General features: G+C 39.6%; 1 protein-coding gene across 8 annotated transcripts in view; it reads right to left on the bottom strand.

Moving 5' to 3' along the window:
* Nucleotides 1-24,307, bottom strand: part of LOC127568146 (reticulon-4-like) — a 52,633-nt gene extending 28,326 nt beyond the window's left edge. Inside the window, exons 1-4 of one of the 8 annotated variants that reach the window (XM_052011525.1) lie at nucleotides 23,755-24,307; nucleotides 17,833-17,868; nucleotides 9,042-9,095; nucleotides 1,718-4,672 (exon numbers count right to left, since the gene is read on the bottom strand). In XM_052011525.1, coding sequence (XP_051867485.1) covers nucleotides 1,718-4,672; nucleotides 9,042-9,095; nucleotides 17,833-17,868; nucleotides 23,755-24,094 — 3,385 coding nt within the window. In that variant the 5' untranslated portion in view covers nucleotides 24,095-24,307. The remainder of the gene's footprint in view (nucleotides 1-1,717; nucleotides 4,673-9,041; nucleotides 9,096-17,832; nucleotides 17,869-23,754) is intronic. The other 7 variants (XM_052011527.1, XM_052011528.1, XM_052011530.1 and 4 more) reach the window with 7 other exon arrangements.
* Nucleotides 24,308-24,735: the final 428 nt, after the last annotated feature.

Raw genomic sequence — 24,735 nt, 5'->3', positions numbered from 1 at the left:
ATATCTGGAGCATGCACTTATTCAATCCTCAACCAACAGAGAATAGGCCCATCTGGACCACTTGTCTTTTGCAATCTGATTGCTGCCAATCCAAACTCCTCAATTTTTATCTGATCCAATGTCTCTACCCTATCTTTTGCTTTGATACTGCCAACTTCTTTTTGGAAAGTGCTCATTCATGCCTATTGCAAGGATTTGTTTTTCTTTAGAAAGGTGAAAGTGCTTATTTATTATTTCCCTTTTATTTTACAACTAATTATTTCAATGCTTTTTGCCCTGGACTGACTTGTTCTAGGATCATTTGTACACTACATATCTGCTCAATTCTTCACACTATCTGGAACCCAACATTCGTCATACAATCACTTCAATTTTAGTCAACCGAGGGGGTCTTCCTGGGATGTCCTTTCTTTTCGCTCTCCCCACTCCCACCACCTTCACCCCCTCCTGACCCACCTCCACTCCCACTACAAGATTTAGTTTTGTCTACGTCAACTTCCTCTTCCAGATGAGGATCTTTAACCTTTGACTGGTATTTACTCTTCAAGGACTCAACATTCTGATTTCCCAAATGGCACCATTTCCCAAATGCATTTCTATACTGTGGTAACAAGTGATTTTGGAAGCAAACAAAAAAGACACCAAAACTGAAGATTCTCTTGCTACAAATAGACAACCAAGAAAACAAGCAGGAGGCTGCCCCATCAAGTGCACTGAACAATGATATGGCAATCTTGTCAAAGTTAACAGACAGAGCAAGAATGATACCCCAGTCAGATGTAATTTATGAAATTTAATAAGCCCTAAAATTAATTCTTTGAGAAATGGAATGGGAGGTGCAACATCAATGCTGAAGCTAGCAAATTAATAGGTATAATTTTCATTTTAAGTGCCAGCAGGATTAAAACTTAATCCTTGAGATACAAAGGTAGTTGTCTGCGACATCCCAATTCCAAATAGGGCTTCCAAGGCCATAATGTTTAGGATGTTTACAAGTCAGTGTATTCTGGACAGCTTAATTTAAAAAGCAATATAATTGAAAAGGTTTTTCCACTATGTGGAATGACCAAAATGTGATAAAAATTGAGAAAGATGAAATTAGAAGCTAACAAATTCAAGAAAATAAATTCTGTACAAATCAAAGATAACTGCAATAAGTTTCTGAGGACTAACAGAACAGTGTAAATTAGTTCAGAAATCTGAAGGTTTGTTTTTAAATGCAAAAAGCCAGGTTTGATGATTGGTCAATTAAATGGCTTTCCTCCACTCTCCTTCAAAGCATTATTTGTTAAAATTACACCTACAACATTATTCCATGTGTTGTATTAAAATATACTAATAATTTTTGCAAAGGTAATATGGTAAATTAATGTAGCATCTAGGAATGGTACATTCACGCAACCTGGGAAAGTTAACTTAAAATGATTCGCTAGATTAAAATTTCACTTATGTCATTTGAAAATACATTTAAACAATTAAAAACTGCATAATCAAGCATTCATTATTTATGAGATGTACACTGAACCACAAACGTTAGATTCAAAAACAAGACGCCTATAAAAGGACGGACAGTGACATTTCACAAAACCATGCAATTAAGGGACAACCAAAAACTAACAGAAAAGGGTGAGCACTTCTTCCACTTCATGTAAATGTGAAACTATCTACAGGTGAAAATGCATTTGAGGCTGGGCAATCAATGTGCATATATTGTTACCTGAATTTTTGTCCAGCTTTACTGGAGTATCTGCAATAACAGCAACAGTAGAATCTTTAGATGTTTCAGTACTTTCAGCAACTGTCAATTCTGGTACCAGAGATTCAACAGGAATATTTTTCTTCCTCACGTCATCCTCTCCGACATTAGAGGTGATATCTGCTTCCTGCTGAGACATACATGTTGCTCTTGTTCCTTCCTTCTCTCCCAACACTTCAGCTAGTGCGACACTGGTTTCTAAAATCTTTGTGACCACCTCCTTCGAAGCCTTTGTTACTTCCTCATTCAAGGGAAATGAAGCTCCAGTTTGCAATACTGGAGGTACGATCTGTACCTGTGTATGCTCCAATATTTCTGAATGGCCATCAGATTTACTTCTCACTTCACTAAGATTTTCCCAATGTTCTGGAAATTTATCTTGTGAAGGAGTGACAGGCGAAGTAACTGGCTGGGAAATATTCAAACAAGTCTCTTCAGCAGAAGTTTGTAAAGGAAGTCCTCTATCCACAGTAGAAAGATCCTCACTTAACACTGACAGTGGAGTTGATGTACCAATATTGTCAATCAAAGAATGAAGAGATTCATCGACAGCACACTTTTCACTCATGCTTGAACTGGGCAGCAATTCTCCAGAAGCTTCCTGATAGCTTAACATAACTTCTACCGTGGTTTTGTCTGTAACCTTTACTGGGCCAGCCAGATCATCTTCAGTTACATTTTTGATCAGCAAGGGAGCTTCAATGTGATCTTGGAGTGATGACATTCTGAGTGAACATTGATCAACATGTCTGTAATCAGTCAAAATCTTTTCAGAAGGTTTCATTCCAACTGTTGCATCTCCCAGAGCTCCCACTATTGGCTCAGATTTACTACTGATAATTTCATTGCACAAAGCCATATCCCAGCTTTTCACCATTACAGAAGTGTCAGTTGATGCTTCTTGTTTTGGAATAAGTGAAGTAGGATGGTATTTCTCTTCCACAATCTCATTTGACATTAACTCTTGTTTACTGGATTCATCAACTAATTGATTTACATTTCGAGATCCATCAGATTCTTTGTATCCAGACTGTTTATAGAGATCCTCATCTTTAATTACTGGCTTGTTACTGGAACCAACCAATATGCTTGCTGTTAAATTTGATTCTTGAAAACTTGGAATTTGCTCTGAACTGACTATAGGATCTTCATTAACTTTATTTGGCAGAGTCTTCTGTTCCACAAACAAACACTGTATTTTTGTTACCTCTAGAGTGCCATTGGCAGCACTATGTATAGAAGCATGCACAGCTTGCTCTTTACTCTCATTCTGAGCAATTGACTGTACTTTGGCATACCTAGGCTCCGTGATAGTTTCAAGACCTTCTGTATCTGTGCGACTAGGTGCCTTCACAGTCACATCAGTTAAACCTTGTTCTTCCTCAGATGTGTCCAGAGCAGACTGTTCTAAGGTGGACAATAGTGGTTCAGAAGGATTGAGTAGCTCAGGTGTAGATTTCCTCATTTCTATGCCAAAGGAATCTTCAGCTGTTTCAACACCTACTGCCACCTCACATGGCTCAATTTGAGAGATTCTTTGTGATTGGTCTACAGCAACATTTTGAGCAGTTTGTTTTGAGGTCATGCCTTCAGCCAAAATGTTAGCTGTTATAAGCTGGTCTGGTACAACTGCAATGTCACCAAATAGCTGCAAATTATTTTCAGAAGCAGATGTTGCATCTACTTTAGATTCTGGAAACAAACAAGATTCTATCAGTGGAACAGGTTTTGCTTCTTCATCTTCGACCTTTTTGGTCACTTCTGACTCAAGGACAGTCAAAGGTAATGGCAATTTTGAAGTTCCTTTCAATTCAGTTTTTCCTCCTTCAGCTGCATCGTATGCAGAAATCATTTCATTACTGAAGTGGTCAGACTGTAGAGACACTAACATACTGGATGAATCAAACGTTGCATAAGTCATACACGTTTGAGGCTCACTTGTGGGAACCTGTGAAAAAGCAAAATATGCTTCAGTTGGAGACTGCTTTCCACCTTGTTCGACAATGGCTTCCATATCTGATGATTGTTTCATGAAGGCTTCCACATCTGCATGATCTAGTTTCCCATTTCCCTCAGCCATAATTTGCTTTTCAGTATCTTGTGGCATCTTCAAAACCTCTTGGCCTTGATACACAACACTCTCTGACTTCATTACTTTATTGGCATTATCAGTAACAGCTACCTGATTGGTAGTTGTACCAGAATTAAGTTCATTTCTTTCTTTTATTTCTAAAGTGTCGCCATAACAAAAGTTGAGACCACCATCTGTTAATTTTATTGTTTGTTCCTCAAAATTCAACACATCCTGCATGGATTCATTTTCCTGAACAAGTCTGTTTAAGGGTGATGCATCCATTTTTGACTCAGCAACGTACTCATTTGTTAAGCCTAAACGAGGTCCCAACTCAACTTCCCTTTCATTTGATAAGTGAACTTTGTCTATGCTTGCGTCCTTCACAAGTCCTTCCTTATCTGCTGCGTCTTGATCTGGCATGGTTTCTTCCGTCAGAGATGATGTAGTCCCTTTAAGTTCACTTTTATTTGACTCTACACACTGAAATGAGTATTCGTCAACAGAAATTAATGTGTCTAACTCTGATGATTTTCTTATTGCTGGCTCTACTTGTGCCTTTTCAACATGAGCATGAACCTTTTCTAAATGGTCTGCTACTTGTTTATCCACTGTATTTTCCACAAAATCAGAAATTGAAGGTAAAATTGTATTTACAGGAACTTCAGTCTGCATAAGATCATCAGCGTAGACTGCTTTTGCGGACATTGTTAATTCAGTTATAGAATCAGAAGTAAAGGAGGACATAGAGAAGACAGGAACAGGTTCAACATGCACAGGTGCAGCATCCTGTGGGCCCACAGGTTCACCGCTAGATGGCTGATCTTTCAAGTTGACAGAAAAGTCTGTGATTGTGGATGGAAAGGAAATGAGAAAAGTATTGGTTTTAATTGAATGTTATGTATTTTCATACAAACTTTATTTCATATATTTTCATATAAACTTTAACAGCAGTTTTCAATTCTTTAACAAGGACCACTGCAACCTACCCAAATGAGTCACATTTATTTTACTTTCAAGTGTTTAAACTGCATAATTGCTAATGCATTTAATCTTCATTTAAAATCATCAGAACTGACTCCTTCCAACCCTCTTCCTACTGAACAGTACTTGGTCTTGATGTCCCCATATTCACTTGCAAACTATCTCGTTTTGTCCAACCTGACCATTTTTGATGTGCTATCTATACTCTGCATTAATCTCAAGATCAACTTTTGCAATGTTAGATAATAAATCTCATTAAAATTCTACATGCTTGATTTCAGTAGGAACTTCAACTCAGTGGACAAGTTAAAACCTGTTAACTCAGCAAATCATTACCATTGAATTCATAACCAATAAAACATCAATTTAGTACTCCTACCCACTTCAGTGGATGTTTAGCAAGGACTAGGAAAGCAGCAGAATCTTTCCCTGGAACAATCCAAATAAATTTCAAATAATATCAATGTTTATGATGAACACGCTATATTTTTTATTGTATTACTGTATTTGTTCAATATAATTTCATTTCCACTAATGAATATGCCATGTTCAAATGGTGTACCCAAGAGACATTGCATTTCTCAGCTCGCATGTCTAAAAGCCCTCATGAGCCATACTTTATTCTTCAACAGGAAACCATTTAGTAAATGAGCTGATCCTCCGGACCAGAGGGGCACCTGCAAGGTCAAATAAGCTTTGAGCAGTGCATAGACCTCCAATGGCTGCTGTCAAAGAATTTTTAAAAAATGCTCCAGTCTCATTCTTAAACAAGGAGGAATGAATCTGGTCATTCAATCTTCACATGCACAGTTTAAAAAAAGATAATGGGCAGAAAAATGCTTACCTGCAGCTGGTGGTTCTACAGGAAACTGCAGATTAATAGTAGCTGGATGCCCAACGTCTCGGACTTCCATAACGAAATATGGAAGTCCAAGACAAGCCAAGGTCCAATATCAAAGCATCAGAGATCAGAAACAAAGACAAATTCAAATCCAGCCTCAGATTTACACAAGAAGTGGCATATAAACCACAACCAAATGCATATGAATGGGGTGATGCCCGTGAAGAAAAAGGCACCTTCTCACTTATGATAGTAGAGGCCTGCTGAGTCCCTCCAGCACTTTTTGTGTATTCCTCTCAGAGGAAGGTGGCTTTGGCTGTCAGACAGCATGCTAGCCCAGGATATTACTGAAGGACTTCCCCAGGGCAGTACTTTTTGCCAAAAATCTTCCATTGCTTCAATGACTTCCTTCCATCTTAAGCTCAGAAGTGAGATGATCACTGATGATCATGCAATGTTCACTTTCTTCAGCAATTCCTCAGCAAATGAAGCAGCCTGTACAGGCATGAGGTGATAAGTGGTAGTAACATTCATGCCACAAAAGTACCGAGCAATGACCATCTCCAACAAGAGAATCTAAGCACCTAACCTCAACATTCAATATTACCATTGCTACCAATGTCATCCATACTAGGCAAGCACTAGAAAACCAGTCATGGAATTACAAGTAGTAGATGATTTTAATATGTTACAAATTTTTAGTCATGAAAATGTATTAAGAGACCATACACTAGTCTGCCCCCAATCATCAACTGTACCAGTACTAGAAAATCCTCTTCCATTACATTTTAAAAATCAACATCAATCACAGATAACTAGAGCTGATATTTCAATACCAGGTTATCAAGGTGAGGACAAAATCTTAATAGGACACACTCAATGTCTCAACCTTCAAAGCTTCTTGAACATCTACTAGGTTGAAGTCAGAAGTACGACGAAACACCAATAGGTGCAATTAAAACACTAGAAGTTTATTCCCATTCTTGATAAAGCACTTGCTACTACTTTTAATTTGACTTTGGCAATTTCAATACAGGATACAGTACCACAATTAATCTAGTTTTAAAAAGGACTTTTCAACTTTCCCTTCAAGTCTCACATCTTCCCAACTTGAATATGTACAGCCAATTCCTTACTTCCTGGTTAAAATTCTGGAAGTTGAAATCATTTACTAAATTCAACACCACCCTTGCTTTGGTGATGAAGGACATTTGAGGATGAAAAGTCTCCAGTAAAGATGGAAAGGCTGCTGTGATAACTGAACCGACAACAGCTAGTTCCCATTCCTATCCCTTTAAACAATACGAACACAGCAAATCATTTATTTTTAATGGGAACACCAACACAACTAAATACCTAATAAAATAAAACTAAGAAAATTGCTATAGGTGATTGAAGGTTAAGTTTGAAGTCCTCTTTTGATTTTTTATTCTTTAAGGGCATCAAATTTGAAAGAGGGGAAAAAAAAACAAGATTTATGCTCAAAATAGCACCCTAATGCTCACTGCCAAAAATCTACTTAATAGGACACATTCATATTAATTTCCTGCTTCCACTCTCCTTGCCTGCCATTGTCACATGGTTAGCCAATATTTGTTATTCAGGCTCAATAGCAACTGACTCAAACAACAAACAAAGAAAAATTAAGTAGATCAAGGCCAAAAAAACAAAAGTAGCACCAAATTCTGAACACCCACTGACAAATGTTTATCAACATAAAGGTAACTTCCAATTTAATGAGAGTGCATATTAAAAATAAAATTAATTTTTAAATGAGAAATCTTAGTTGAGATGCTAGAAAAATAGTTGGTTAAGGAGGGTATAGAACAGAATGGGAAACAACTCTTCTCAGGCTGAGGGAGCTCAGAATAGGAAGCAATGGTGCATTCCCACGATTGGGAAGAAACCATATTTTGATAAAGTTTTTGAATGCAGACAACAGATTACCAAAAGATGATATCCTATGCCACTCAATTTCAGCAATCATACAACTTCAGAATAAGAAAATCTCAGAAGTAGAACCTCAAGTTGATAACTTGCTTCAATTTAAATCACAAAGCAGATTTTACCCTATTGGATATAGTTAATTCCATTCTTTAGCACATTGTTAAGTTTGGCATTCAGGCTCATGATGCAATGTACTCCACATTTAAGGAAAAAAGGAATCAACTAGTTTCTTCTGAATACTGACCCAGCAGTAATACAAACTATTGACTTTAGTTTGCAAGTCACTAAACCATATGCTTTTCTCCAGCCAATTTCACATTACATATGCTTGTACGTGTTAATCATTACCTTAACTTGCTAAAATCATACATACAGCTCACAAAGGACAAGCCAAGTCATGCCATTTACATCACTTAGATATTCTCCAATCTTTCCATGCTCATGACAAAAAGTTATCCTCTGACTTTAAACTACTTGATTTTCTGCCTTAATTTGTCCTTTATCTTCCCCAAAACAATTTTGAGCAGGTAGGACACAAACTTCAAATCACACTGCAACGTGTCTGAAGATATACACATACCACTGTTCCCTCTCCATTGGGTAAATCCAAGATAGCATCAGAATTCAAATGCAAGATGAAAAGCAGCATCCATCACAGGCACCTGATTATTTACTATTTAAATTACCTTACAAATGTGATATTTTTTTAAACTTTAAGTGCAGCACTTTGGACAGTGAGGCTGCATCCAAATATAAAAATTATTAAAGATGTGACCGAGTGGGCCAGGAATACCAACAGCATCTCAAATATGTGATATATTAATTTCTCTGGATCTCAAGAACTGTAGGTAGTGATGATTGTAACCACAGAATTTAGCTTAAAGAAAAGCTGCAAGAGATTAAAAATGGGTAAAATCTAAAATAGAAAGGTTGAGTAACAGATATAGGCAACCCAATACAAAAAAGGTATGAATTGCAGCCAAATACAGGGTATGACAGATTTACAAGTTCAGTTATCCCCTCTATTCACCACCTGCTGAGAATACTAACTTTCAGCCATCCTCCAGTATCATGTCCATTCAGTGTAGCGAGGCATCCAGTTTATGGACGCCATCAAATCTGCTCAATTTTTATTTTTCAAGTAATTGCGGTACAGCAATCAACAGCTCAAAAAAATGCTTCCATTGGCGTTAGGACCGACAATACTTTGACATCAGTAACGTCAACATAGACCAGGAAGCAAATTTAGGATTTAAGGCTACGTGGCTGAACACAAGCTTTACTACAGAACTGAAATGCTTCATACTTTGTTTTGGAAGTCATAATCAGCAGTGAATAAAGCCTTTAAAAAGTGACTACTAGTGCAAGTCAAAGGGTAAAATTTATAGGAATGTGGCTAGAATATGATGCAGTTAAGAACAAAGGAAAGCTGAGGGACTTGCCTGCAGACTGCATCACATATTCAGGTGCAACAGAAGGAGAAAAAAAGGATTCGTCTGAAAAACAAATGACAGCAACTCAGCAGGGGAAAGCAATAAAACCAGTGATCACAGATGGCCCAAATGTAGAAATCTTAAATCTAAACTTATCTAGTTACCTTGAAAGGATTCAAGCAATAATTTGTTCTTACATCTTAGAGCTAACCAAGTTCAGTTGATTTAAAACATTAGTAGTTTTGTTGCGAGTGCAAAAGACAATTCCCATGCTCAAAATTGCTAGAAAAGGACAAATTCCACAAATGATTGGTCCAATTTAAAATTTTAACTGTACAAGATTTTAAAAATATATATACACACATGACAGTTAGATTTCATGCAGTGGTATAAAAAAAGGGCATGTTTACAGCTCCATTTCTGTACAATGAAGCTTCCATTGCGCATCAGGCATAACTATGATCCCTCAGCAGAGATGATAATGGGGTAATGGAGGATTAAAGTGCATGCAGTTTGAGAATTTACAATGTTGTTTCAACATCTTCCCTACAATGTTTGCCAATATTATCCATTTAACTTCTGCCATGAAACCAATAAACAGCTTCAGACAAAAATTTGTATGTGGGAATCAGATTAAGCAGGAATAGTATTTTGTAAATTTCAAAAAGACAAAATGCAAACTTTACAGTACAAGAATAATTCAAAGTTCACTATAAAATTCTGTAATTTTTAAAAGCGAAAACCATTAAGAAAATTTATAAACTCAGAAGGAAACAAAAATAAGTTGCACTTTGGAAGAAAAGTTTGTCAGAATTTTCAAAGTTCAAATGACATCTTTAATTTTGCCCCAAAAATTGAATTTACACTTCAGAAATAAATGATACCCAATCCACAAAATTTCAGCTTTTAAAACATTTCCTTTTTATCAAAAATTTGATTCCAATTACCAAGATCCTACAAAATGCATCAGGCAGACAAGAAAGTACAAATGGGAAAGATTTCTTTGTTCTTTCTCCAGGATATTCATTTGATGAGTTATTCTACATATTTCTACTCTAATTCTATGTGTGGCATTAAGCCTTGACCAGAAACTTTGTGTGAACTTTTAAAATCAGAATGCTTACTTCATTTCTGTTAATTTAGGCACATCCAAGTTCAAGATCTCAATTTCACCAAATACAAGCCTTTGATCAAAATCAAGCAATTCCAAAATGAGGCCTTTTTGAAAGTACTTCACAGATTGACACTCACTCACTGTAAGCCATAAACAATAACATTCTGTAAGCTTTCCTCACCTGCTATATCCACATACTGGCTTTCTGCAAATCATGTAATTAAGACCCAGATCCATTTACAACTCAGAGCTTTGTAAATCGCTCACTATTTAGTGAGTGCTTTTTTTAAAAAAAACTTTTCCTGCCAAAATGGACAATTTCAATTTTTCCTACATTATACACCATTTAGCAGATCTATGCCGATTTACTTATATATTACCATCTGTGTCATCAGCAAATTTATCAACTAAAATGCTTTCATCCATGTCATTTATATGCATTTGAAAACAGCGATGGCCAAACAACATTTTAACTGTAGGACTAGCCACTCATCCTCCAAAACTAGCAGCACCAAGCTAAGCCAAACCAAACCATTCTAGTATAGACACAACATTGCTGGGACGATGTAAATGTGGAAACTTGCCCAGCTTAAATGTTCACAAATTCCTGGATGAATTCACTCTGGCTAATTACCACGCAGTCTATACTGAATCACAAAGTGATCACAGTTCCATCAAACAGCACTTACAAATCACAACCTGCTTATCGGTAGTCAATAATCATCAGTTTGGTTTAATAAGGACCACTAGTCTTCGGGCCTTGATCAAACAGGAACCAAAGACCTGAATTTCAGAGACAAGGTGAGATTGACTGCTCTTGGTATCAAGATTGTATTCAATCAAGTGTGCTGTCAAGGAGTCACAGCAAAACCCAAGTCAATGGACATTGAGACAATACACTCCAAAACTGCAATCATACCTTGCACAAAGGAAGATAGCTGTGCTTATCAATGGTCAATAATTTTACACTCAGCTCAACCATCTTCCACTGCAATTACCTTTCTTCTACTTCTTTTTCTTTCAAAGACCGACAGAGGTCATTCAGCTATTTGCATCCATCTGTGATGTGCAATGAAATTCTACAAGTCCATCAGCAGCCAGCTCAAAGCAGTTTGCTTCTTTCCTCCTTCCTCCCAAACAAAAATCCAATATTCCTCTACCATACCAAGTTCTCATTTCCAATGAAAAATCAAAATTATTTTCTAAGTGAAAAATCTGAACTTAAAGAAAATGCTGGAATCACTCAGGTCAGACAGCATCTTTGGAAACAAAGGGATAGTCAACATTTCAAGTCTAGACCCAGCATCGACCCAAAACACTCAGTCCTGATGCAGCATCAACTATCCCTTTGTCACTACAGATGCTGCCTGACACACCAAGTTCCTCCAGCAATTTGTTTTTTGCTTCAGTTTCCAGCATCTGCAGTCTCATGTCAAAGTTCCTTGCCTGGTTTTGCCACATTCTCCTTTGGTAACCTCCTAAATTGGTATTAGTTTATTATTGTTACTTGTACTCAGGTACAGTGAAAAACTTGTCATGCATACTGATCGTACAGGTCAATTCATTACACAGTGCAGTTGCATTGAGTTAGTACAGATAAAAACAATAACAGTACAGAGTGAAGTGTTACAGCTACAGAGGAAGTGCAGTGCAGATAGACAATAAGGTGCAAGGTCACAACAAGGTAGATTGTGAGGTCAGAGTCCATCTCATTGTATAAGGGAACCATTCAATAGTCTTATCACAGTGGGATAGAAGCTGTCCTTGAATTGCAAATTTCTTTAGCCTCTGAGGAAGTAGAGGCACTGGTGAGCTTTCTTGGCAGTGGCATCTACATGATTTGACCAGGACAGGCTATTGGTGATGTTCACTCCCAGGAACTTGAAGCTCTCAACCCTCTCGACCACAACACTGTTGACGTAGACAGGTGCATGTACACCGCCCCCCTTTCCTGAAGTCAGTGACCAGCTCTCGTTTTGTTGACATTGAGGGCAAGGTTGTTGTCATGACACCATTCCACTAAGGTCTTTATCTCCTTCCTGTACCCTGACTCATCACTATTTGAGATACAGCCTACTACGGTGGTCTCATCTGCAAACTTGTAGATAGAGTTAGAGCAGAATCTGGCCACAGTCATGAGTGTACAAGTAGAGGGCTGAGGATGCAGCCTTATGGGGCACCAGTGCTGAGAATAATTGTGCTGGAGGTATTGCTGCCTACCCTCACTGATTGCAGTCTGTTGGTCAGAAAGTCAAGGATCCAGTTACAGAGCGAGGTGTTGAGTCCGGTGACAAGTTTGCTTGGAATTATAGTATTGAAGACAGAGCTGTAGTCAATAAACAATAGTCTAACGTAGGTGTCTTTACTGTCCAGATGCTCCAGAGCTGAGTGTAGAACCAGGGAGATGGCATCCGCTGTAGACCTGTTTCAACAACAGGCGCATTGCAGTGGGTCAAGGTTGTCTGGGAGGCTGGAGTTGATGCGTGCCATGACCAGCCTCTCAAAGCATTTCATGATGGTGATGTCAGAGCCACTGGCCAGTAGTCATTGAGGCATGTTACCTTGCTTTTCTTTGGTACCGGGACGATAGTGGTCTTCTTAAAACAGGAGGGAACCTGAGATTGAAGCAGGGAGAGGTTAAATATGTCTGCAAATACTCCCACCAGCTGATCAGCACAAGACCTGAGCACATGGCCAGGGACACCATCTGGGCCAGATGCTTTCCTCGTGTTTACTCTCTAGAAGACTGATCTTACGTCCTCGACGGTGACCACAGGTTCAGTTGCATTGGAGGCTGTCAGGGTGGGTGGTGACAATCCACTTCCTTTCTGTTCAAAACGTGCATAGAATGCATTAAGCTCATCAGGAAGGGATGTGCTGTTATTAGCTATGCAGCCCGTCTTAGTCTTGTAGCCTGTTATAGCATGTAAGCCCTGCCATAACTGACGGCTAGTCTGGGATTCTAGTTTGAGTCAGTATTGTCTCTTGGCATTCCTGATAGCTTTCCGAAGGTCATATCTGGATTTCTTGTACAGGTCAGGATCACCAGATTGAGTGCAGCAGCCCCCGACTTCAGTAGGGAGTGGATCTCCCGGTTCATCCGTGGTTTCTGGTTTGGGAAGACCCATATTGTCCTCTTTGGTACACAGTCCTCAACACTTGCTGATAAAGTCTGTGAAGGTGGTGCATACTCAAGGATGGCAGCTGAGTCTTTGGACATGGACCAGTCCACTGTCTCAAAGCAGTCACATAGAAGCTCTTCTGTTTCCTCAGACAAGCCCTGCACGACTCTGTACTGGATCCTCCAGTTTCTGTTTGTATGCAGTGAAGGAGCACAGCCTGGTGGTCCGATTTCCCAAAGTGAGGGCGAGGGGTAGCTCGGAAGGCATCTTTGATGGTTGTATAGCAGTGGTCAAGCGTGTTAGGGCCCCTGGTGGAGCAGGAGACATGCTGGTAGTATTTTGGTAACACACTCTTGAGGTTGGCCTGGTTGAAGTCACCTGCAATAATGAAGAGGGCCTCAGGGCATCCTATCTCAAGGTTGTTGACCACAGAGCATTGTCACTACTTTTTCCATTACTAGATTAGTCCATTTCCACCACCCTTCATTGTTCAGCCACATGAATATTTTCTCTGAAACCTATTCATCAATTCCTTCATTTCTTCCACTACTCAGATGGCATGGTCAATCTTTAACTGTTACTCTCTTCCCAAATTTCTATTCAACTCCTGCTTGATACCCACTAATTTTCTTCCTAAAGTACCAAGAACTCCAGGGAAACGTGCATATAAAACTCTACAATATACTGTTACAGCAACATTCTGATATTCATTCCATAAAACAAATGCAATAATAGCTTTTCATAGCTGCATGTGAACACAAGTTACAGTGTTGCAATTAACTGTTAATCTATGCTCAAACAGCAGATACATCGATTTGAACATGGGAACAGGAAACTGCATATATTCCCCAACATTCGCATTGCAAACGCCACTAAAACATTCTGCATCAGTTCGAGCCTGGCACTGGGAATACTTCAGTCATCTCCAATAGAAGGGACCGATAACTATCCTGAAATTAATTATGGTCATGGAAAAAGATAGGATGGTCCACTAGTTCGTCCTAAATTGGGGCAAGGTTAATTTTGACACGAAAACATGCAAAGATCGATTGGGAGAGGCTGTTAGCAAGCAAAGGTTCATCTGGCAAATGGGAGGTGTTTTAAAAGCGAGATAGGAAGAATTCAGGGCCAGCATGTTCCTGCTAGAGTGAAGGGCAAGGTTGGCAGGATTAGGGAACCCTGGTTGACAAGGGATATCAAGGCTCTGGTCAGGAAAAAGGCATGATGATTAAAAATACAAGACTTAACACTTCACTGATTAATATGAAATACAGATAACTTGGATTTGATTAAGTAGAGCAAGAAGCAGTTGCAATGAAGTTTAAACAGAGCAAATCAAAGGACAAGTATTATGCACCAGAAACCACTCCCCTCTCCACCTCATCACTACCCTTCATTCCAAACATGATTTATCACCAGCAAAACAACAAATAAAGACATCATAGGTTGGGATCTAGGGACAAAAGATGCACAAAGTCAGCAGATACAAGTTCACCATGTTTGTCTGCCAGCTCTCATTTGACAAATGCACAGATGACATGCAAACCCTCAAGGAGAAGCAGCAGAAGAGTAACTGAGCAAAATTGATATATATTTGCTCTTAATATCAGATTCACCTGGTTTCTTTCTTCAGGTGGGACATCTGAATTATCCACTGTTTTGTTATCTGTAGATCCATGCATCACAAAATCAGCCCCAAACCCCTTCAAATATTTTTGGTAAAATGTACAGGCTACCCCCACATTACAGGCACGAGGTTGTTTTTATGGAAAAGTGTCCGTATCGCCATTTTCTGAAACATGAAGTCACATCATCTGTGCATTTCTCATAAAAGTGAATTTTTATTCCTTATCCCAAATTTTTTGGCAGTGATTTGTGAATTCTGTAAGGGCAAATTTTCAATATTCAAATTGACTTAACACAGGGGTCACCTGTATACATTGGGATTGGAATTAGTTTATTATTGTCACATGTACCGACATATCATGAAAACTTTGTTCTGCAAGCTATCCATACAGATCATTTCAAAACAAGTACATTGAGGTAGTACAAGGAAAAAGCAATAACAGAATGAAGAATATTGCATTACAGTTACAGAAAAAGTACAGTCCAAGTGGACAGTAAGGTGCAGGGGCCCTGACAAGGTAGATTGTGAGGTCAAGAGTTCATCGTTAACATACAAGAGGTCCGTTCATTGACAAACTAATCACTGTCTGTATAAATATAGTGATTAGTCTCTAGACTTCTTGTATTAAGTGGATTTATGCTGTACAGATAGAGAACAGAAAATGCCAAAAATTAGTCTCTAGACTTCTTGTATTAAGTGGATTTATGCTGTACAGATAGAGAACAGAAAATGCCAAAAATAAGGCTGAGAATAAGGTTTGTGACCTCCAGTCCTGTTAATAATGGGCCTAAATCAAGCTGGAGGAACAGCATCTCATTTTCCATCTGGGCACAGTGCGGCCCACTGGACTCATTTTTGAATTCGATAATTTAATGTCACTTGGATGACAGATTCAGATGGAAATCATCTGTGATATTAGCTCAGCTTGTTGATTCATTTCTTTCCTAAAAAAATTTTCCCCTTCTGGGACTGGAGGACATGCCCCAACCTGTCCTGCTGGACATGTCTTCCTGCTCTGCATCTCGTACTCCTACATTCTTATGTTCCCACTATCTAACTGTTCCCATTCACTCACTGACCGGATAACCTTGTTTACAGCTTATCCCATGGTCACCACAGTTTTACCTTAACAGCAACATCCTTCCCTCTCCCACCCTCCCTGCAGATTAAGAAGCTTTTATCTCCTTCCCAGTTCTGATGAAGGGTTTCAACCTGAAAAGTTAACTGTTTCTCTTTCCACAAATGTGGCCTTGCATGCTGAGCATTTCTAGCATTTTGTCTTTGTTTTAGATTTTCAACATATGCAGTTTTTTTTTCATTTTTCCAAATAAAAATCAAACTTTGCTTACACAGCTGCAGAAGTGATTTCGAAACCAATTACTGCTGATAAGTTTCAATCGAAGTACAGGGCCTCCACAGCTTATGAACACCCAATTTATGTACAGACCACACATACGAATTAGCATTTGGGAGATCAGCGGAATGGCTGCTGCTGTGGGGGAAACTCTGTTCGTGGCCACATTTCTGACTTGTGAACTGTTTGGATTACAAACAGTTCACAAGAACTGTTCGCTACCGTAACCTGGTGAGGACCTTCAGTATGTTAGCTAATGCCACTAACTTTTAGGTGACTAAAAGTTTGTGTGTGTTTGTTAATGTGTTAAAGCTTTTAGAACATTATAAAGCACATTGGTTTGGTGGGTGCATTTGGGTAGAAAGAAGGGAGCCTTAAGGGTTTCCAAGTATTTTTCTTTTGGGAATTCCATGTTCCTATCCTTCACAAATAATGAGGATTTAGTGTACCAAAATAAATAAAGAGTACTTCCAGCTCCTTGTTACCTGCTTATGAAAAGGGGTTATTCAAGGTATCACCCAGCTTACTTCAAACAACTTAGAGGTCTACACTTTGGATGTCTTATCAGATTAGATAGGGTATCAAGGACTAAAATATTGGGCAACATCAGCACCAGGAAGCCACTGCTCCTTGATAATCAACATCATCACCAAATCATCCTGTACCACACCTTAGAGTCAACATTGATTGAAAACTTGATTGCATTAAAAACCACCATCTGAAAGGGAAGTCAGAATCTGGGTATCTTGTGGCAAGCGAAATGACTCCCAAAAGCCTTTTTTCCCCCACAAGCTAGAAGTCCCACAAGTGTGATGGGATACTATACTTTTGCCCAGATAAGCTTCAACAATATACAAATTGTTTCACACCACCCAGAACAAAGCAGCCCAGTTAAGTTGCACCACATTCACACTACCACCCTCAACACCAACAGAATGTGACTGCAGCACCTGTCATCTGCAAGATGCGCAACAGCTACTTATCATATTTCCCACACCCGCAACTTCTAAGTGCTTTCACGACAAGGAAAAGCAGCTACAAGGAGTCACAAACACTTTCAAGTTACACAAACACAGCACTGATTCTGAAGGGCACTTAGTGCATTGACAACCACACTCAATTCCATTGGCAGAACTGTAACCAGGCAAAATCTGCAGATGGTGGTTAATTCCAAAATGCTTCTCAGAATACTACCAAAGCACTAATCCTCAAACTTCACGTCTACATTTCTATCAGAGTGTCAAACACATGACAAAACAAAAATATTCTGTTTCACTACATCTGTTGTTAAAATTTATACAAAAGGCAAGCAATGACAGCATGCAATCTTATACACAATACTATATGATCAGTAAGTTTAGGAATGAGATGAAATAAGCAATTAATCTTTTTATTCCAATCGAAATTTGTTTAAAGCTATTCTTGTAACGTTTATTGCTTTTTAAGTGAAGGAAAGATCAATGATGATAAATTAGAAAAGGTATGTAAAAGAACTGAGACATAATGAAATAAATTATTAGTGAAGCAATAAAAAAAAACTGAGTAAGCCACTAATGGTTGCAAGAGATAACTCACAATGTTACCTTTTTGGTCTAGTTTCTGCTCCAAGAAAGTGCAACCTGTAAGCAGAGTGGTAGTCAATTTCAAACCATGCCAAAAGCAGAATAATGAAAAATAGTGATTTATCATGAAGTCAACATACCCTTTCACATCAATACAGAGATGCAACCTATTACAGCACAAAAACAGTCCATTCATCCCAGCATTTCTGTTGACTACTCCATTTAACTCCCATCAACATATTATTTAATCTCTTTTGTTTAGCTTAACTTTGAATATTAACCACATCTGTCCATTGCAACAATGGATCATGTATTTTAACCATACTGATTTTTCAAAACATGACCATCTTCTTTACCTCAACCTTTGAGGTATAATCCCCAAGCCATCATAATTCCAATAAATTATTGCCTGTCCTCAATACCACTATGTTTTTATTTATAAAAGAATACTAGAACAGTTTCTAGTAATCAAGATATGATCTAATCACAGTTTTATGGAAGTTCAGTATTGTTATTCAACTTTTCAATTCTAATCATTCATGAAATGATGACTTAATAGCCTTATAACCAGTCTTGTTACTTTCAATAATTTGCACGTGTACTCCACCGCTCCACACACAAAACTATCAGTTTGCTCCTCTAGGCCACAAACAGTTTAAGTATTGAACCTCTTCTTCCAACCAAATTTAGAAGTTCAATCTCTTTCTGCATCCTGATGAAGGGTCTTGGCCCAAAACATCGACTGTCCATTTCCCTCCAACAGATGCTGCTGAGTTCCTTCAGCATTGTGTGGGTTGCTCCAAATTTCCAGCATTTGCAGTCTCATGTCTCCAATCTCTTTTTGTATTTTCTTCCAGTCCTCCTTGTATAAACTACAACCAAATTGTTTCCTGCAAGTCTTAAAATAATCAATGGATACTGTACGAGGCTAAAATAAGTGGTGCCATGGACAGTGAAGATTGTTATCAAGAGCTACAGAGAGATCTTGATCAGCTGGGTAAGTGAGCTGAGGAATGGTAAATGGAGTTTAATTCTGATAAGTGTGAGGTGTCGCATTTCGGGAAAACAAATCTGGTCAGGACTTTCACATGACCCTGGGGAGTGTTGTAGAATAGAGGGACCTACATGGTTCCCTGAAAGTGGCATCACAGGTAGACAGGGTGGTGAAGGGACATTTTGACACACTGGCCTGCACCAGTCTGGGCATTGAGTATGGAAGTTGGGATGTAATGTTGCAGTTGCACAAGCAGTTGTTTTCAGTTTGTCAACATGCTATACGAAAGATGCATTAAGGTGGAAAGAGTGCAGAAAAGATACAACAGGCTAGAACTTTATTGGTATCACATGTACTAAAGTACAGTGAAAAACTTTATTTTGCATGCCATCCATATAGATCCTTTCATTACATCAGTACATTGAAGTAGTACAAGGTAAAACAATAACAGAATGCAAAATAAAGTGTTACAGTTACAGAGAAAATGCAATGCAGTGCAGGTAGACAATAAGGTGCAGGCCATAACGAAGTAGGTTGTGAGGTCAAGTCCATCTTATCATATTAGGGGACTATTCAATAGTCTTATAACCTCAGAACAGAAGCTGTCTTTGAGCCTGGTGGTATGTGTTTTCAGGCTTTTGTATATTCTGCCCAATGGGAGGGGGAAGACGACAGAATGTCCAGGGTGGGTGGGGACTTTGATTATGTTGGCCACTTTACCAAGGCAGCGAGAAGTGTAGACAGAGTCCCAAGAGCGGAAGCTGGTTTCTGTGATGTGCTGAGCTGTATTCACAACTCTGCAATTTCTTGCAGTCTCAGGCAAAGCAGTTGCTATATCAAGCTGTGATGCATCTAGATAGGATGCTTTCCAATGGTGCATAGATAAAAATCAGCAAAGGTCAAAGGGGACATGCCAGATTTCTTTAGCCTACTGAGGAAGTAGAGGCACTGGTGTGCTTTCTTAGCTGTGGTGTCTATGTGGTTGGACCAGGACAGGCTATTGATGTTCACTCCTAGGAATGAAACTCTCAACCCTCTCATCCTCAGCACCACCGATGTAAACAGGAGCATGTGCACCACCCCCTTCCTGAAGTCAATGACCAGCTCTTTTGTTTTGCTGACAGGGAAAAGTTGTTATCATTACACTATGCCACGAGGCTCTTTCTCCTTCCTGTACCAATTCATTGTTATTTGAGATTCAGCCCACTACAGTAGTGTCATCATTGTATATTCATTGAAACATAGGGGAATGAAGGGTGATCTTATAGAGGTGTATAAGATTGAGGTACATAGATAGGATGAATGCACAGTCTTTTCCCCCCCAGTGTTGGGGAATCAAGAACTAGTGGGCATAGGTTTAAGGTGAGAGGAGAGAAATTTAATAGGAACCCAAGGGGCAACTTTTCCCACCGAAATGGTGGTCCATACATAAAATGAGCTGCCAGAGGACGTGGTTGAGGCAAGTACATCAACAACATTTAAAAGACACTTGGACAAGTTCACGAATTGGAAAGGTTTGAGGGATAGGGGCCAAATGCAAGCAAATGGGACTAGCTTAGATGGGCATCTGGATTGGCATGGACCAGTTGGGCCAAAGGGCCTGTCTGTGCTGTAGGTCTATAACTGTACACAGATACAAGTCAGTCACCCATTTCACTTCAACTACAATATTTTACCCAAACTTGAAATTTTAACCATGAGTAATTGCCTCTGCTAAATCATTTGCCAGACTAACTGTAGTTCCCTAACAGAGGCAGGAGACCAGACAGTAATAAGTAATACTGTACAGGCTCCCCCCCACCCCCCCCAACCCCAAGTGCAATAACTTGGTGGGGGGAGGGGTGGGTGTGGTCTTGGTGGAGCCAAGCAGAGCAAGAAGCACTTCCCATTCACTGAGTCAGTGAGGCCATCTGGCAGCCACTCTTCCTATTCCTGCTTGTCCTCCCATCATCACCATTTCTGTGATCTTCTCCCACATATTGTACTTGTTCATTTCCGCCTTACGAACAGTTTGGGTTACCAACAATTGTTAGGAATGAAACCCTGGGGACTTCCTGGAACGCAGTTGTAAATATGTCTTCTGCATTCAATGGTTTACCAAAATCAAAGTGCTAATGCAGACTCTTATTACAAAATGGCATTGCTATAGCCCTTCTAACATTAGAAAATATGGAATTTCACAGAGAAGTATTAAATAAAATTTGACACTTAAAAGGAGATATTAGGTCAGATGAACAAAATCTTGGTAAGATGGGCACATTTCAAAGAGCAATTTAAGATGGAGGTAGAGGGGCAAATAGGTTTGTGAATTTCAGAGCTTCGGGTTTTGACAGCTGAATGCATGATCATCAGCAAGGAGTAATTAAATTTAGGGCTAAACAAGGAGCTTCGAAATGTATACACTTGAGAGTGAATTACAAAGAAAGGACATGGGCATCAATGGCAATGTCAGTATTCAGTGCCCAACTCTTAATTGGCCAAGCAGGTGAGGAATCTTCAGGAATTTTATCAGCAGAACATGGATTTGCCCATTTAGGATGACTCAAGCAGTATCTTTGAAAAAGATGTCAGGATTGCACCTAAATATCACAACCAAAATCCAGACACCTATGAGCAACACCAATAATTGATTAGTGCTAAACATTAGTCAGAACAGCTCTGAAATCTGCTCAATCTGCTACTGCACAATAAAAAAGTCTGCTTTTTCCATCCCAGGCTTATTTCGACTAGTTAAAGTTTTTAAATCTGTAAGGCAAAGTGATTTTTAAATCTGTGTTGATATTGAAGTGGTCAGAAATGATCATTCAAAATTTCTACTATTCTGTTCTCAAAGCTGGATCAACCACTTGCTTCAAAACAAAAACCCAAAATAGTCATTAGATCATATTGAATGTTCTAAAGTACTAGAAAATTTAGTTTAATCTATTTAATAGATTTCCCAATCAGGTTCCCAAATGCTAATTAAAAAAAACACATGCCAAATGAAAATAAACAACCATATTTACAAAGCCAAAGTCCTCATTTTTCAATTGACAAATAATTTCACGTGAAAAACATTGTGCAAATAAAATCAGTTCAAAAAAATGAAAGGCATGAAAAAGTGGGACCCTAGAACAGTACAGCACAATACAGGCCCTTCAGCCCATGTTGTGCCAATCTTTAAACCACACCCAAGACTATCTAACCCCTTCCTCCCACATATCCCCCTATTTTAAATTCCTCCATATGCTTATCTAACAATCTCTTGAATTTGCCAACGTACCTGCCTCCACCACTACCCCAGGCAGCGCATTCAATGCACCAACCACTCTCTGGGTAAAAACCTCCCTCTGATATCTCCCTTTAACTTCCCACCCATTACTTTAAAGCCATGCCCTCTTGTATTGAGCATTGGTGCCCTGGGAAAGAGACGCTGGCTGTCTACACTATCTATTCCTCTTAATATTTTGCATACCTCTATCATGTCTCCCCTCATCCTCCTCCTCTCCAAAGAGTAAAGCCCTAGCTCTTAGTCTCTCCTCATAATCCATACTCTCCAAACCAGGCAGCATCCTGGTAAATCTCCTCTGCACCCTTTCCAATGCTTCCACATCCTACTGTACATCGAATTTGAAATTTGTTAAATGAACTCGAATTTAACACAAGAGATCATGCTCTGCATGGACTGCCAGCATTTTAAACTTTCTCTACGCATTCACTTTTGCATTTTAATTTTGCTCATAATTTTCATCCAGCACTGGAAAAAGTGTCAAGCGGCACTACGTTTTGTCATCAGCTGGAGTCGCTGCTTCATGCAGTTTTGAAAGAGTCAAATAGATCGGAAGGTGAAAAAGCGCAGTGTTTTCATTCCAGATTTTCAGCATGCGCAGTATCTTCCTTTTGAGGATTGAGGTAACTTTTGCTAAATGAAGCAGTGCCAGCCAGATGAAACTGTAGTGATCAATTCGGAATTAAGAGTCGACAAACGACTTCTGTCCCACGTTTTATTTACTCGGAAAAAACATTTCGAAATCATTAATTAAAAATTGAAACTGCTCCTCATTAACGTGACTGCAAACAAAGATATCTCAAAGGATGAACCTTCAACCTAGACCGAAGGCCCACCCAACACAGCGGATAGTATACATGGTCATGGGTTCCAGTCTCCGAATGGCCAGAACACTGTCAATCATCTGCCGAGACGAGACGCATGCAGACTGGAGTGTCCCTTGTGCAGTCAATGGAGACGGGAATAAATCTGCCTCAGCCGACCACTGACTTCCTCATTTCACGTCCCCCGGTTTACAACACGAAACGAGTAAAAACACAAACGGTTACGTCAAACTTAAATTTTCAAACACACTTTACTGCCCATAGTCCTCCACATCAGCTGCGACGACTTATCCCGTTTTTAAGTCATCCAATTAGTCATACTCCAACAATTTCCCAGCATTACACAAATTCGTTCCCCTCCTTAAGTATTTATCCAGATCCCTTTTGGAAGTTTACAGTATCTACTTCCGTCATCCAACAGTAAACCATTTTTATTTTGCTAAGTTTGCAAATAAAGGCAAATTCAATACTTGTTGGCAAATTCAATACTTGTTATCAAATTCGTCCACCCAGAGGATAATGAATCTTCAGAATTATCTACCCAATAGAGCTATACAGGTCAGTCTCCCAGTAGTTCAAGACTGATGGATAGATTTTTAAATCAATGAAGTCAAAGAATATGGGGTTAGTGTAAAAAAAAAGGTGGGTTTAAGATAAAAATTCAACCCTACTAAATGGCGGAAAACAGGCGAGGAGCCGAATGGCCTACTGCTGCTTTAATTTCTGAAAAATCAGAACGTGCAACTTCAAATTTAATGATAAGATTTATTCCTCCTCACAGCTCTTAATTAAATAGTTTTTGTTGTACACCCTCCATCCCACCCCACCCTGCCCGGGTGTTGCCAATAATAACTCACCCACTGACTCCGGGCGCGTCTTTGCCAGCTCGGTGGCTGCACCAGTCTGCGAGGTGGAGTCCGGTTCGGGCCGGCTTCTGGCGGGTAGAGGCGGGGGCAAGTCATCTTGCGATGTACCGCCGGCGACATCGTTGCTTTCTGCAGACTCAAAGGTCCGAGGCGCCGGGACCGGCGGTGCCGTAGGGACAACGGGGGGGACCACGGGCGCGTCGCCGGCCCCGGGTTTGAGAGGTTGCAAGTCGTCGGGGGCCTTCTCCGCACCTTCACGTGTGGAGTCTCCTAAAATGTCGTCTAGACGCACGGAGGACGAGACGGAGGGAGACTGAAATTCCTCCGACATGGTTCCGTCTCGCTTCTTCTCTTTGACTGAAAACAAAAGGTTTCGATCTTATTCTTATGAGAAACTTTTAACTCTTCACCTTCAGCCCCGTCCACCTACAACATGCGTTTCCAAGGTTGAGAAGTGCGCCACCAGACTGGGGCGGGCGTTACTCAGCACAGGCGCCGCGCTGATGATAACATCAGACACGGCCTCGCACCGATTCATAGAAAACCACACCGAAAATCTCAATCTGGCCACTGATTGACACCTGGTCTGACCAATAGACAAAGAGAGCGGCCGCCAACCCCGGCGCCGTTGGCCGAGGTTTGACCAATGAAAATCCAAGAAGTTTGAATTTACCATTTGGTTGGTCGGGTTGAACAACCGTTGACCGCTTCGTGTAATCCTGCGCCATAATTGGGGAGGATTATTTTTCGTTGCTTGAAGCTTGCCAAAATGTCAAATCATCTGAATCACCGTGTATCACTCAGAAGGGCAGATAGTACAGAGGGAATTCAGATAGTAGAATTATTACGACTGTCTGCAAGTATAGAAAGAAATGTGCATTTGTTTCTTAATTGTGTACTTTCTAATGTTTTTAATGCATTTATTTTTGGGCTCTGGGTGTCACTGCCAGGGCCAGCATTTATTGTACGTCC

This window comes from Pristis pectinata, chromosome 3, assembly GCF_009764475.1.
Source record: "Pristis pectinata isolate sPriPec2 chromosome 3, sPriPec2.1.pri, whole genome shotgun sequence".
Classification (NCBI taxonomy): domain Eukaryota; kingdom Metazoa; phylum Chordata; class Chondrichthyes; order Rhinopristiformes; family Pristidae; genus Pristis; species Pristis pectinata.
The sequence above is the reverse complement of the archived record's forward strand: the minus strand, read 5'-3'. Positions and strand labels throughout refer to the sequence as shown.